Source organism: Oratosquilla oratoria, chromosome 14 (genome assembly GCF_046742065.1).
Source record: "Oratosquilla oratoria isolate Oo_2021 chromosome 14, ASM4674206v1, whole genome shotgun sequence".
In the NCBI taxonomy this organism is placed as follows: Eukaryota; Metazoa; Arthropoda; class Malacostraca; order Stomatopoda; family Squillidae; genus Oratosquilla; species Oratosquilla oratoria.
Window position 1 is genome coordinate 57,443,012 of NC_134790.1, and position 13,720 is coordinate 57,456,731.

Sequence of the window (13,720 nt, forward strand, 5' to 3'; positions counted from 1 at the left end):
ATCTCCCAACTCCCTTTCCACCCCTGTTCTCCTCCTCACCTCCTCATTTCTCACTCTATCTAGCCTAGTAACCCCTATAATACTTCTCAGACATTTCATCTCAAACACATTCAAACTCCTTCTCTCTTCCTCTCTTATGTTCCATGTTTCTGCCCCGTACAGTGGTGTTGGCACAATCACTCCTTCATATAACCTCCTCTTAGCATCCATTCCCAGATGTCTATTTCTCATTACACTTTTTAATCCACCAAGGCATTTACTCGCTTCTCTCAATCTACATTCTACCTCCACCCCCGCTCCTCCCTTTCCTGCCACATTCGCACCCAAGTATCTAAAACTATCCACTTCCTCCAGTTTTTCACCCTTTATGCTCACTTCCAGCCTGCTGTCACTCTCTCCCCACGTACATCTCACCTTACTTTTGCCCACATTTATCTTCAGCTTCCTTCTTTCACACACCTTCTCAAACTTTGTCACTAACTTCCTCAATCCCTCCTCTGATCCTGCTTCAAGCGCAGTGTCGTTAGCAAAAAACAACTAGCTCACCTCCCACTTTTCTCCATTTTCTTTATCCATGTCCAACCTCTGACCGAAACATTCAGACAATAATAAAAAAAAAAAAAAATGGAAAGGAAAATACTGTGTTTCCAGGTTGCTCGGTTTTCATTCAAATGTAATGAATGTACTGCTTTAAAGGAATGGTTGGGTGGACACTTTATTTAGAGAAGGCATTTGATAAGGTACCTCACAAAAACTACCATGGAAACTAGAACATACTCGTATGGGAGGTTTTAAAGGAATTTGCTTCGTATCAAAACAGAGACTGTAGTATGAGACTCGGTTTAGGCCAGTTACCAGCATAAATCGTGAACGTCAATTCCGGGTATATGGGCATATGGCACGTTTCCCTGATAGTGATTACACTCACAGGATTGTCTCCATAAGAGACAGCACTAGACGGAGGAGACGAAGGGGACGCCCACAGAACTTATCGTCGGGGCAAATTGATAGAACCTGTCGAGAGTTGTTTGGAGATTCGGAGGGACCGTGGGGACTAGCGGTGGCGTGTGAGTGATGTAACTCGTTCTCTCTCTCTCTCTCTCCCTCTCTCTCTCTCTCTCTCTCTCTCTCTCTCTCTCTCTCTCTCTCTCTCTTTCAAACACACACACAAACACACACACACACACACACACACACACACACACACACACACACACACACACACACACACACACACACACACACACACACACACACACACACACACACACACACACACACACACACACAGTAGCTGGTTTTGCTCGCAGTAGCTGGTTCGAATCCTGCCCAGGGCCGAAATTATTTCGGTATCGCTGCGCTTCGGGTCGATACTCTGACTCTCGTGGGCGGGGAGTTGGGTGTGTGTGTGTGAAAGGTCATAGCATTACCCATAGATCGGTCATACGAGCTCTGAGCTCTCTTCCGGGAGGGAAATAGCTGTCGATCACGAGTCCAACACGTGATCCAAAGACCAAGGTGAACACACACACACACACACACACACACACACACACACACACACACACACACACACACACACACACACACACACACACACACACACACACACACACACACACACACACACACACACACACACACACACACCCGCGCGCGCACATTAATTCAAAACGAGGTATGGTAAACGAAAATAAGAGACAAGATACTATGAGCGTATCTCCTTTCCTGTACACTATTATGAAGATTTTGCATATTTTTACATTCCAAGTTTCACGTTATGTTTCTAATTCCAATAATGACGCAATAGTTAATGTTGTTTACCAACCACCAGACTCATAAAAACGAAACCCTCACCATCTACCCCACTTTCTACCCACGTCTCTCTACCAGCCTCTTACAGGGCTTGGCAGCTACCACTTGGTCGTCCCGACCAACCATTTTCTACTACCATCTTACAGGGCTTTGGCATACTACATTATTATGGAATTCAACATTTCATATAATATTATATACATGGAACTAAATTAGTAATTAAAATATTTCAGCATAAACTGGCTAAACAAGGTTAAAAGAAATATCCTTCAATGGATGCTATCATCCACCTAATGGTAACCCAAAAATGCATCTACTCTAACATGTATAAATATAACACCAAATACCTACTGATCCTTAAAAAGAAATTAGTATATCTATAAATTGGTTCAGTAAAATAATTGCTAAACTCACTGCTACCAAGGTTTGAAGATACCACAATTTTCCAATAACAAAACTAGGAAAAATGTCAAATAGTTGTTTGTGTTAGATCTCGATGGAGGGTGGTGAATTGTTTGTCAGTGAGGTATGTTATTTCGAAAAAAAAGCATATTATTAAGGGTTTTAGCAATAGTGGAGTGTGTTCCTGCACAATATCACAATTGTCAGAAATGAGATAGTACATTCAACTGACTTCAATATAGGACAGATAAATTTTTGGGTATGTTGGGAAAATATAGACAATTTAACTTGGTTGTACAAACAACTTTTTGTCTAGGCCTCATGAAGCTGTTGCAACCAATTGACACATACTAGTGAAGCTTCACAAGAAAATTTCAATGCTTTACGGAACACAAAAGTAAAGCAGCATTTAATGTCGTTGTTTTTATATATTGGCAAGGCTCCAGGTCTTCAAGACTGACAAAGGCTCCAGGTAACATCTGTCTGATTCACATATATCAAATAATTAATCCAGTCTTATCTGTAAAAATCATCAGTATTAATACAAAATTCCCACATGATGCTATATACATATTCCTAATAACCATCATAACTTACAGATTCTCCAACAGAATTAATACACTGTGCATCTTTTCCCTCAAGAAGAGTTGTTGTTTTACAAGCACCAATATCACAATTATCATCATTATCAATTTCTATCTTAATCCTTTTCAAATCCTCTACATGTCTAATTGTAAAATCTTGTATTTATTTTCACCTGCAAAATTGATTTTTCTATATGGACCTGGGTATCTTAGTGAAAGTTTATTGTGGATATGTAATTTGGTAATGACCAAATTTTCTATTTGTAATTCTATTCTATGAGCAAGTTTGTGTTGTTGCTTCTTCATCTTCTGTGTATAGTCTTTCATGTGTTCCCTAACTCTTTTATGTATAGCCTGAGATGCATGTATCCTATTTCAGATGTAATCATCTATATTATGCACTGGTTTTTATTCTGTAATCAAGATTTCATATGGGAGAATTTTGTCTTCCCCAAAATTATATAATGTTGAGTTTCTCCTGTAGCCGTATAAATTTGGTTATTAAATGTACATTTAACACATGGAATCCAGCTATCTCATGTTATAATATATGGGCTTATCAAACCTCTAAGACATTTAATAATTTTCTTATTTAACCTCTCTACAACTCCATTGCTCTGAGGATGATTCACTTGAATAATTATTTTTTTTTATCTTAAATAACCTACATAATTCTTCAAAGATTCTATTGTTAATTTCAGTACCATTGTCTGAAATTAAGATCTTAGCAGTAGTGAAATTACAGATTATCTGATCATAGATTACTGAAGCAATTGTTTCAGCTCTCTTATTGGAAATGTGTTGTAAAATACAAAATCTTGAAAGATAATCAATGGTAACAAATACATATTTATATATATTTTCAGCCATAAGTAACTCCAGAGTATCTAAGTGAACTCTTTCCTAAGGTTTCTGCGGGATGGGATATGATAGCATAGGGGCAAGTTTAGGTGTATTTCCTTTTATCTCAGCACATTTTAAGCAATATTCTATATAAACATATATGTCTTTCTTCATACCTGGCCAAAAGTATTTAAAAAATTTATCCATTCCTGGATGTGAACTACAATCACTATCATGAAGTAATTCCAATACCTCTTGTACAAGAGTTTGTGGAATCACCAACTGATTCACTGGGTCCCTAGAAACATCCTTCCCATTTACAACTGTTATTCTATACAAAAATCCTTTGTACAAATGAAATTCCTTTATCTTATACCCTTTTGGTAGTTTTGAAGGAACATTCAGTGGGTTCATCTAATGTTACTAGCTCATCTATTCTGCAGATGAATTTGACCAACCCTGACGTTAGTTGGCTAATATTTCTAGATAATGCATCTGCTGCAACATTCTTTCTACCTGGAATATAGTCAAACTTAACCTCATAACACTGAAGTGTAGTAAACCACCTGATTCTTATGTTTGAATAAGTTCTGGATAACTGTATGATCAGTCCACACTCTAATTTGATATCTCAGTATCACATCTCTAAAAAATTCTAATAAATGTATCACTGGTAAGGTTTCTTTGTTTGTGATAGAGTAGTTTCTCTCTGCACTATTACAAAATCTCGATGTGCAAGCTATCGGTTTCAATGTTCCATTTCTCTCTTGCATCAGTATGCCTCCTAACGTATCAGCACAAAGAATGAATTCCTTATCACAATCAGGAACTGGAGAACTAGTAAGTTTATCTTTCAACTTTGTCAAAAGCTTGTTGATGTGCAGGTCACCAAATGAAATTTGAATTTTTTCTCAACAAAGAGATTAATGAATTAGCTATGTTTGCATAACTCTTGATAAAATTTCTATGATACCCTGTCAATCCCAAGAAACTTCTAACTTTCTTCATTCTCCGGAACTGAATAGTTCTTCACTGCTTCTACCTTTGAATTTACTGGACTAAGCCCATGTATGTCTATTTTATAGCCCAAATAAATGGCACTATCCTGCAAAAACTTACAGTTTTCAAGTTTCACTTTCAATCCTCCTTCAACTAGTCTTGAGAATACAAAATCTAATTTCTTAAAGTGCTCAGCCGCTGTTTGGGAAACTATTAAGATAACATCTAGAAATACACTGGTAGTGTTTCCTAACAACCCATTTGAAAATGTATTTATTAATCTAATATAAGTTAATGGACTATTACTTAACCCAGAAGGCATTCGTTTGAACGTATGTTGCCCCGTTATTGTAGAAAATGATGTATAATCCCTTGAATTTTCATGCAAATTGATCTATAAGAACGCAGATTTGATATCTGAAGTACTAAGATAATATTTTTGGTTCCTAAACTACGATTTATATATCTTTTATCATAGTTGCAAATCCTATCAATAGATCTCCTAGGAAAACAGATTCTTCTACAACTATCACTGGAATGTGCAAATGCTCATTTTCATACAAAATTATATCTACTTCTATCTTACCTAATGTTTTAACTGTCTTCCTATTTCCTGTTACTCCTTGCAATGAGTAATGGATTGGTTCCAAGATTTTCACTCCCGGTTTCAATTGGTTTAAAACTTTGCTAGTTATAACATTGACTACAGATCCCGTATCAATAAATATTTGAATAGGTTTATTGAAAACTCGACCCGCAATGAGGGGTCCTACAGAAGTCCTTCCAATTGTTATAGTCAATTTACAATTGTCTTTGGTGTTGGTGTTTTCTTTCACACTTCTATCACTCTTGTCCCTAACACAATACTGTCTATTTGTATTTCTATGGTTAGCTCTGTAGTGTTGTTTTATTTTGTGTCTGGGGTTTTTCCTCTTGTTTCTGGGTGAATAAGAAAATTTGGCATTGCTCTACAATCCTGTGTTCTATGTCCTATCATCTGGTGATGCAAACAGAAAGGAGTGTTTCTACAATGATACTCATCATGACCCTCATAATTTCACTTCCTACAAATATTCTCATATAACACTCTCGTGTTTTATGCCCCCAGGTAATATGATTATGACATTCAATTCTAGCATTCCTTGAAGTGCTTCTAATTCTATGTTCAGATCCTCTGTTTCTGTAGTCACTCCTAGAGTCCCTGGTTTCTCTCTACTGTTGCATTCCCACTGTCATGATATATGGACTAAGTGCTTTATGTTCACAAGAAGCTTGTAGAAGGTAATCTATTTCCCCTAAGTCCATGTTTTATTTTAGATTTTTATACAGCTTTTTTGAAGTTATCTCATCACAAATATGTACCCATAGTGCAAATGCTATTAACTTAGTAACCTGAGAAACCTTTATCCTGTCACTAGATTTTTCTATCCAATCTGAATCCTTCAACATAGAAATCATGTCCTTGGACCATCTGTCTAATTTTGCTAAATATTCTGTGTTAGTTTTACTTTTTTTTTTTTACTTTATCATTCTAACCAAAGACCTGATAAGATCCTGAATACAATTTGACTTAAAATGTTTAGATTTTTTTTTTTTTGTAATCTTTATATCTGATTACATCTTCCATTTGGTGGAAATTTATTAATTTATCATAAGCCTAGCCCTTCCCTTCTCAGGATCTACATTTTCATTTAAATTTTATATTTTCTTTTTATCATCTGATATTTTTTGTCACTATTAGGGTATCTATTAAACCTAAAAACCTGTTTATCCCTATTCTGTTTTCTTCCCCCGAAAACTTTGGAATGTTTGCTTGCGAGGTAATAATTTCATACCGGAGAACTCCTGCAGCCACACCTTCAATTGTTAATGTTGATTTGAATCAACAGCTTCCTTTGTAGTCGTCCTCACACGTACGGTGTGCCGCCACTCTGAGCCGCCACTTTCGCACGCTCACTTTTGTTTCGTAGGTCTTTCACTTTTCGATTTTCACCACTGTCTTTCAAAAATGTTATTTGCCATTCACCCTTTTAGTCGGTAGACCCCATGCCTCCGATGAGCCAACTTATTCAAGTTCTGAAGGTTATTTTCACTTAGTATTGGTATTTTTCACTATCAGGCTTCTACTTCTCACTTCACTATATTTTCTGTATAGGGGGAATGAGATGCTTAAAGATTTTCTTTTCTTTCTTGAATACCAGCTACACTGCATGCTTCTCCAGATAAATCTCTAAATCCCCATCCCCAGAGAAAGCGCAAAACAGGTTCTAGTTGAGTTTTGCATTGACATAGTGATTTCTTTAGTCCAATGATATCGAAAGTGCCATTTTCATACAAACAGTCCGATGAATTTTAACTTTATATTTAAGATCCTTCCCAAAAGGGCGTGATCTTACAATCGTGAACTAATTAAAAAATTTCTTCCTTCACCCTTTATCCAATCAGATTCGTTGTTACAAGTCTGTATGCAATATTGTTCACTAAAGATTTTAAAGGGAATTGACAACATCAAAAGTGACCAAATTTTCACATTGAATGAGAATCAGACAAGAAACAATGGTCTCAAACTATCCGGAAATAGATTCAATTTGGAAGTAGGTAGAAACAACTTTGCCAACCGTGTAGTAAATGAATGGAATAAACTTCCTGCACAGGTAGTGCAATGTAGTTCAGTTCGAAGCTTTAAGAATCAGTTAGATAAATACCCAAGTAAGATGCTGTAATGATTATAATATATCTTATATTATTTGTTTTTGTTTTGTTATTATTTGTCTGTCTGATTTTCATTTATTTTGTTTTTGTTTTGTTATCATTTGTCTGTCTGATTTTCATTTATTATTAGTTATATGTCAATTTATCATTATTTACTATTTACCTGTTTGTTTATTATTCAACTATACCTATGCATTTATTTATGTATTTTATTTGTTATTTACATTATTATAGTTTCTATTTATTGTTTTATTATTAATATGGTTATTTATTTCGCATCCGACCTAGATATGGATCAAAAGGTCTCCTGTCGGCATGCTCCGCCTTTGTAATCCTTTGTAAAGCAATCTCGAGTCCCTGCATAACTCATTTAGATTACATGTCAGCAAAACATATGCAAGTTATCAATGGGTACCAGGCCCTCGGCCATTTTTCTTACTCCAGACAGAGAGCGAACTTATACAACTGCTCGCTTACGAATTGTTGTTTACCAAACACCCGACTCATAAAAATGAAACCCTCACCATCTACCCCACTTTCTACCCACGTCTCTCTACCAGCCTCTTACAGGGGTTAAAACTTAATATTAAAAAAAATGATAAAGGATTCAGTTATTAATATGATAATTTATTAGTAATTAATTTGTTCATTAGTAAATTCACTTATTTATTCATTCAATCAACTGTTAATTAATTCGTTTATCTGTATGTTTATTCATTAATTCATTTACGTATGTTTGCTAGTTTTATTTATCTGTATATCTACTCATGTATTCATTCATTTATTCATTTACTTGCTTATCTGTTTCTATTTCTATTTTTCTATGTGCTTTTTCATTTATTTACCTACTTATTTGATTATTCATTCGTTCATTCATATGTTTATTTATTTATCTATCTATTTATTTATTCGTTTATTTATCTATTTATCTATTTATTATTTTATTAATTCATCAATTTATTAATTAATTCATTTACTTATTTATTCATTGTTTTTCTATTTCTATTATCTATTTGTTTACTTATTTATTTATCTATTTGGTTAGTTACTCAATTAGTTAGTTAAATATAAACATTTCAATTAGTATGGTAATCTATTCATTCATTTACTTATTAAATCTGTCTACTCTGTTCTTTACTGCACAGTCGCCACCACGGAGACCTTGGTTGCCGAGTTCGATGCGAGAGGTCTTCGAGGGCAAGTGGGTTTCATCGACATTTCTTCAAGAACCTTCCGAGGACAGGGGCTGGTCAATGTGACCTCGAGTCTGAAGGGGACAATCAAGGGCGAAATGTTTGTGTGGAAGGTGTATTCTAACCCAGTCCTACCCCATGAATCCTGTACGCCACACAAGTACGGACCTGTGTAAGTATAGACTAGTTCTTTATATAATTTTTTAATTTTCACCTATTTATATCGAATAAACATATCAATATGACCATCATTTCAACTCTTCTGCTGCATCCAATGTCCTTTGGTATTTATATACTGGTTAGGCATATTCAACTGAGAGAAACCACTTTTCTAGCCAAAATCTTAGAGTAACTACTATGTAAATAAAATGTGTCTAAATTTACTGGAATAATTTTTTAGTACTTCTCAAAGTTAATAATGTCTAAATAGATGACACAAAAAATCTTTACTTTTTATCTATTGTACTTTGAAATCATTATTCCTATCCCCAAACCTACTCGTAGCGCCAATTACTCCGCAGTGATGTCATGAATTATGTTGATTCTTCATGCATTGTCATTGAGTTTGGTGAATGGTGATCGTGTCGGATGCCGCAGATTAACATGAAATTCAAGTATTATGAAAAAGAAGAAAGAACTACTGGGGAAAATACACAATTGGGATGAAAATAGAAGAAAAGAGGCGGAGAGTAAAAGGGAAGAGATAAGTAGTATGTTTGTGAGAAGAAAGATGGATGTGTTGGCTTTGAGTGAAACTAAGTTGAGAGGGAAGGGCGAGTGTGAGTTTGGGAGTGTAATTGGGAGGTTCTCAGGAGTGAAGAGAGGGCGAGGGAGAGAAGGGGTGGCTATACTAGTAAGTGAAGAGATAGGTAAACGTGTAGTGGAGTGGAAGGAGGTTTCTTTAAGGATAATGTGGATGAAGGTGGAACTGGGGAAACAGATGTGGGTTTTTGTAAGTGCATATGGGCCTGGTAGTGAGAAGAGTGTAGAAGAAATGGAGGCTTTTTGGATATATTTAAATGAGTGCATACAGGGATTAGGGGGGGGGATGTCAATGTAGTAGTATTGGGAGACCTTAATGCTAGGGTAGGAAATGAACCAATTGACGGAGTGGTTGGGAAATGTGGAATTCCAGGAAAGAATTGTAGTGCAGAGTTGATGGTGAATATGTGTCTAGAAAGAGAGTTGATGACAGCAAGTACAGTGTTTCGGAAGAAAATCAAGCATAAGTACACATGGGAGAGGGTGGTGGATGGAAGGGTGGTAGATAGAGCGTTAATGGACTATGTAGTGGTAGATAGGAGTATAATAGGAAGAGTTAAGGATGTACATGTCCTAAGGGAAGAGAGTGGGGGAATATCAGATAATTTTTTGGTGGAAGGTGAGTTAAGAGTGGAGGATAGATGGAGAAAGAGGAAAGGTAGGGAGGTGCTTAGAGTGAACTCTTTAAATGAAAAGGAAAAGGAGAAGGTGTACAAGAAGAAGCTGAGAGAGGAGTGGGAGGGAGTGAAGGATAGAGTAGAGCTAGGTGTGGAGGAGGAATGGGGATGGTTCAAGGAGGGAGTCACGAAGTGTACAAAGATGGTGTGCGGAACAAGAAGGACGGGAGGAAACAGAAGGAAGGGTAGTGAATGGTGGGATGAAGAAACAAAGAAAATTGTAGAAGAGAAGAAGTGAGCTTTCACAGATTGGTTACAAAATAGGATGAGGGAGTCGTATGAGAGGTACAAAGAAAAGAAAAGAGAAGTAAAGGACAAGGTAAAGGAGGCAAAGAGTAGAGTAGATGTGAAATGGGGTAAGAGTATGACAGAAAATTTTGAAAGTAACAAAAATATTTTGGAAAGAAATTAAGAGAGGAAGAGGAGGCGAATCAAGTAAAGAAAAGGTAAAAGATGCAGATGGAGAGATGATAATGGAAGAGAAGGCAGTAAGGGGATGATGGGCAGAGTATTTTAGGGAGTTGCTAAATGTGAAGGAGGATAGGGAGGAAAAGATAGTTGCAGTGGGAAATGCTAAGAAAATGCCCGTGATGAGTGAGGAAAATGGAAGAGAAATAAGGAAGGATGAAGTGAAAGCAGTTGTTAAGATGATGAGAGCAGGTAAGGCACCTGGTTTGGATGGATGCTATGCAGAATGTCCAAAAAAAGGAAGTACAGTGATGGTGGACTGGATGGTGAGATTATTCAATGTTTCTTGGAGAGAGGGTAGCGTACCGAAGGACTGGAGGAGTGCCTGTATAGTTCCACTTTACAAGGGAAAAGGGGAGAAGTGTGAGTGTAATAGTTTTAGAGGGGTTAGCTTGTTAATTGTAGTTGGGAATATCAGATCATTTTTTGGTGGAAGGTTAAGCTGAGAGTGGAGGATAGATGGAGAAGGAGGAAAGGGACAAAAGGTAGGGAGGTTCTTAGAGTGAACTCCTTGAATGAAAAGGAAAAGGAGAAAGAGTACGGAAAAGGAAGCTGAAGGAGGAGTGGGAGGGAGTAAAGGATAGAGCAGAGATGGGTGTGGAGGAGGAATGGGATGGTTCAAGGAGGAGTCTTAAAGTGTGCAAGGATGGTGTGTGGAACAAGAAGGACAGGGAAATAGAAGAAAGGGTAGTGAATGGTGGGATGAGGAAAACAAAGAAGGCTGTAGAAGAGAAGAAGCGAGCATTCACAGATTGGTGTACAAAAGAGGACAGGGAGTCATATGATACGTACAAAGAAAAGAAAAGAGAAGTAAAGCAAAAGGTAAAGGAGGCAAAAGAGGGAGAGCAGATGTGAAATGGGGTAGGAGTATGAACAGAAAATTTTGAATGTAATAAAAAGATTCTTTGGAAAAAAATTAAGAGAGGAAAGGAGGCGAATCAAGTAGGGAAGAAAAGGTAAAAGGTACAGATGGAGAGTTGATAATGGAAGAGATGGCAGTGAGGGGAAGATGGGCAGAATATTTTAGGGAGTTGCTGAATGTGAAGGAGGATAGGGAAGGAAAGATAGCTGCAGTGGGAAATGCGAAGAAAATGGAGAGTGATGAGTGAGGAGAATGGAGGAGAAATAAGGAAGGATGAGGTGAAGGCACAGCTGTAAAGATGATGAAAAGCAGGTAAGGCATCTGGTCTGGATGGATGTCATGCAGAATGTCTGAAAAATGGGAGGTGCAGTGATGGTGAACTGGATGGTGAGGTTATTTAATGTTTGCTGGAGAGAGGGTAGAGTACCGAAGGACTGGAGTAGTGCCTGTATAGTTTCCTCTTTACAAGGGAAAAGGGGACAAGTGTGAAGTAGTAATTTCAGAGGGATTAGCCTGTTGAGTGTAGTAGGGAAGGCTTATGGGAGGACTTAATTGAGAGGATTAGGAGAGGAACAGAGGAGTAATTGGTGAGGAACAGTGTGGATTTAGGACGGTAGAGGTTGTGTAGATCAGTTCTTTGTGGTAAGACAGATATGTGAGAAAGCTATAGGAAAGGGGAAGGATGTTTTTTGGGCTTTCCACTGGATCTGGAAAAAGGCTTATGATAGGGTAGACAGAAAGGCACTGTGGGAGGTTATATGCAAGATTTATGGGATAGGAGGAAAGCTTTTGGGGAGCTGTCAAGAGTTTTTATGAGAGAGTAAGTAGAGCATTTGTGTTAGGATTAGAAATGGAGAGAGTGAGTGGTTGAAGTAAAGGTGGGACTTCGTCAAGGATTGCGTTATGTCGCCCTGGCTGTTCAACTTATACATGGATGGGGTGGTGCGAGAGGTGAATGGCTTAGGGTAGTGAGTCAGGGATTGGAGATGGTTAAAGAAAATGGAGAAAAGTGGGAGGTGAGCCAGCTGTTGTTTGCGGACGACACTGCGCTTGTGGCAGGGTCAGAGGAGGGATTGAGGAAAGCTGGTGGCAGAGTTTGGGAGAGTATGTGATAGAAGAAAGCTAAAGATAAATGTGAGGTAAAAGTAAGGTGATGAGATGTAAGCAAGGGTGAAAGTGGCAGTAGAACTGGAAGTGAACATTTAAGGAGAGTGACTGGAGAAGTGGTATAGTTTTAGATACTTGGTGCAAGTGGAGCAGGAAAAGGTGGAGTGAAGGTGGAGTAGAATGTAGATTGAGAGAAGCGAGTAAATGCCTTGGTGGTTTAAAAGAGTGTAATGAGGAATAGACATTTGGGAATGGATGCGAAGAGGAGACTGTATGAAGGAGTGATTGTGCCAACAGCACTGTATTGGGGCAGAAACGTGGAACATAAGAGAAGAAGAGAGAAGGAGTTTGAATGTGTTTTGAAAAGATGAGGTGTCTGAGAAGTATGGGTGGGGGTTACTAGGCTAGATAGAGTGAGAAATGAGGAGGTGAGGAGAGGAGAACAGGGCTGGTGAAAAAGGATTTGGGAGATAGGGTTGATGAAAGAATATTGGTATGGATTGGAAACATGCAAAGAATGAGTGAAGAAAGACTATAAAAAGAGGTTATGGAAGGCAGATGTGGGCGGGAGTGAACATCTGAGGGAACGTCCTAGGATGAGGAGTGATGGATGGGGTGAAGGGGGCTTTGGGGAAGAGGGGAAATGTCTGTTGAGGAAGGAAGGGAGAGGACGGAAGACAGAGGTGAGTGGAGAATGGTTGTATATGGATGATGTTGTGATTGCATGAGGAGGAATGGGCGGGGAAGTGGGGGGTGGGGGTAGTATGTGTGAGTAATTTTGACGCAGCCCGAAGGGATTTTCTCCCCGTCCTCGCCTTACATGCACCGGGGGACGGAGAGGGGGGGTCGCCGATTAAATGAAGCGGCGGCCTTGCTGTGGATGTACTGTGTCTTGCAATACTGCTTCTGACCCAGGGCGGTGGGCAGGGTGCAGGAATGACCCGTCATCCAGGGGGGGCGCAGAATAGAGGAAGGGTGGGAGGGGTGTGGAGTTTATTTAGGGATGAAATGGGTGGGAGTGTTTTTATGCCTTTCCCTTTTTGGCTACCTCCCTTGGAAGGGGGAAAAAGCCTTGGTATATGTATGTATGTATTATTATTATTATTATTATCATTAAATATTTTTTGTATTATTTTTATTATTATCTATTATTACTATTATTATCATTATCATATGAGACGTACAAAGAAAAGAAAACGAGAAGTAAAGGCAAAAGGTAAAGGAGGCAAAGAGAGAGCAGATGTGAAATGGGGTAGGAGTATGACAGAAATTTTGAAAGTAAATAAAAAAGATGTT

At 38.0% G+C, this 13,720-nt stretch overlaps 1 protein-coding gene across 1 annotated transcript in view; it reads left to right on the forward strand.

The window, feature by feature from the left end:
* The first annotated feature begins 3,160 nt into the window (after positions 1-3,160).
* LOC143032687 (uncharacterized) overlaps positions 3,161-13,720 on the forward strand; it is a 75,057-nt gene continuing 64,497 nt past the window's right edge. Inside the window, exons 1-2 of the mRNA XM_076197572.1 lie at positions 3,161-3,182; positions 8,501-8,720. Of these exons, the coding sequence (XP_076053687.1) occupies positions 3,161-3,182; positions 8,501-8,720 (242 nt within the window). The remainder of the gene's footprint in view (positions 3,183-8,500; positions 8,721-13,720) is intronic.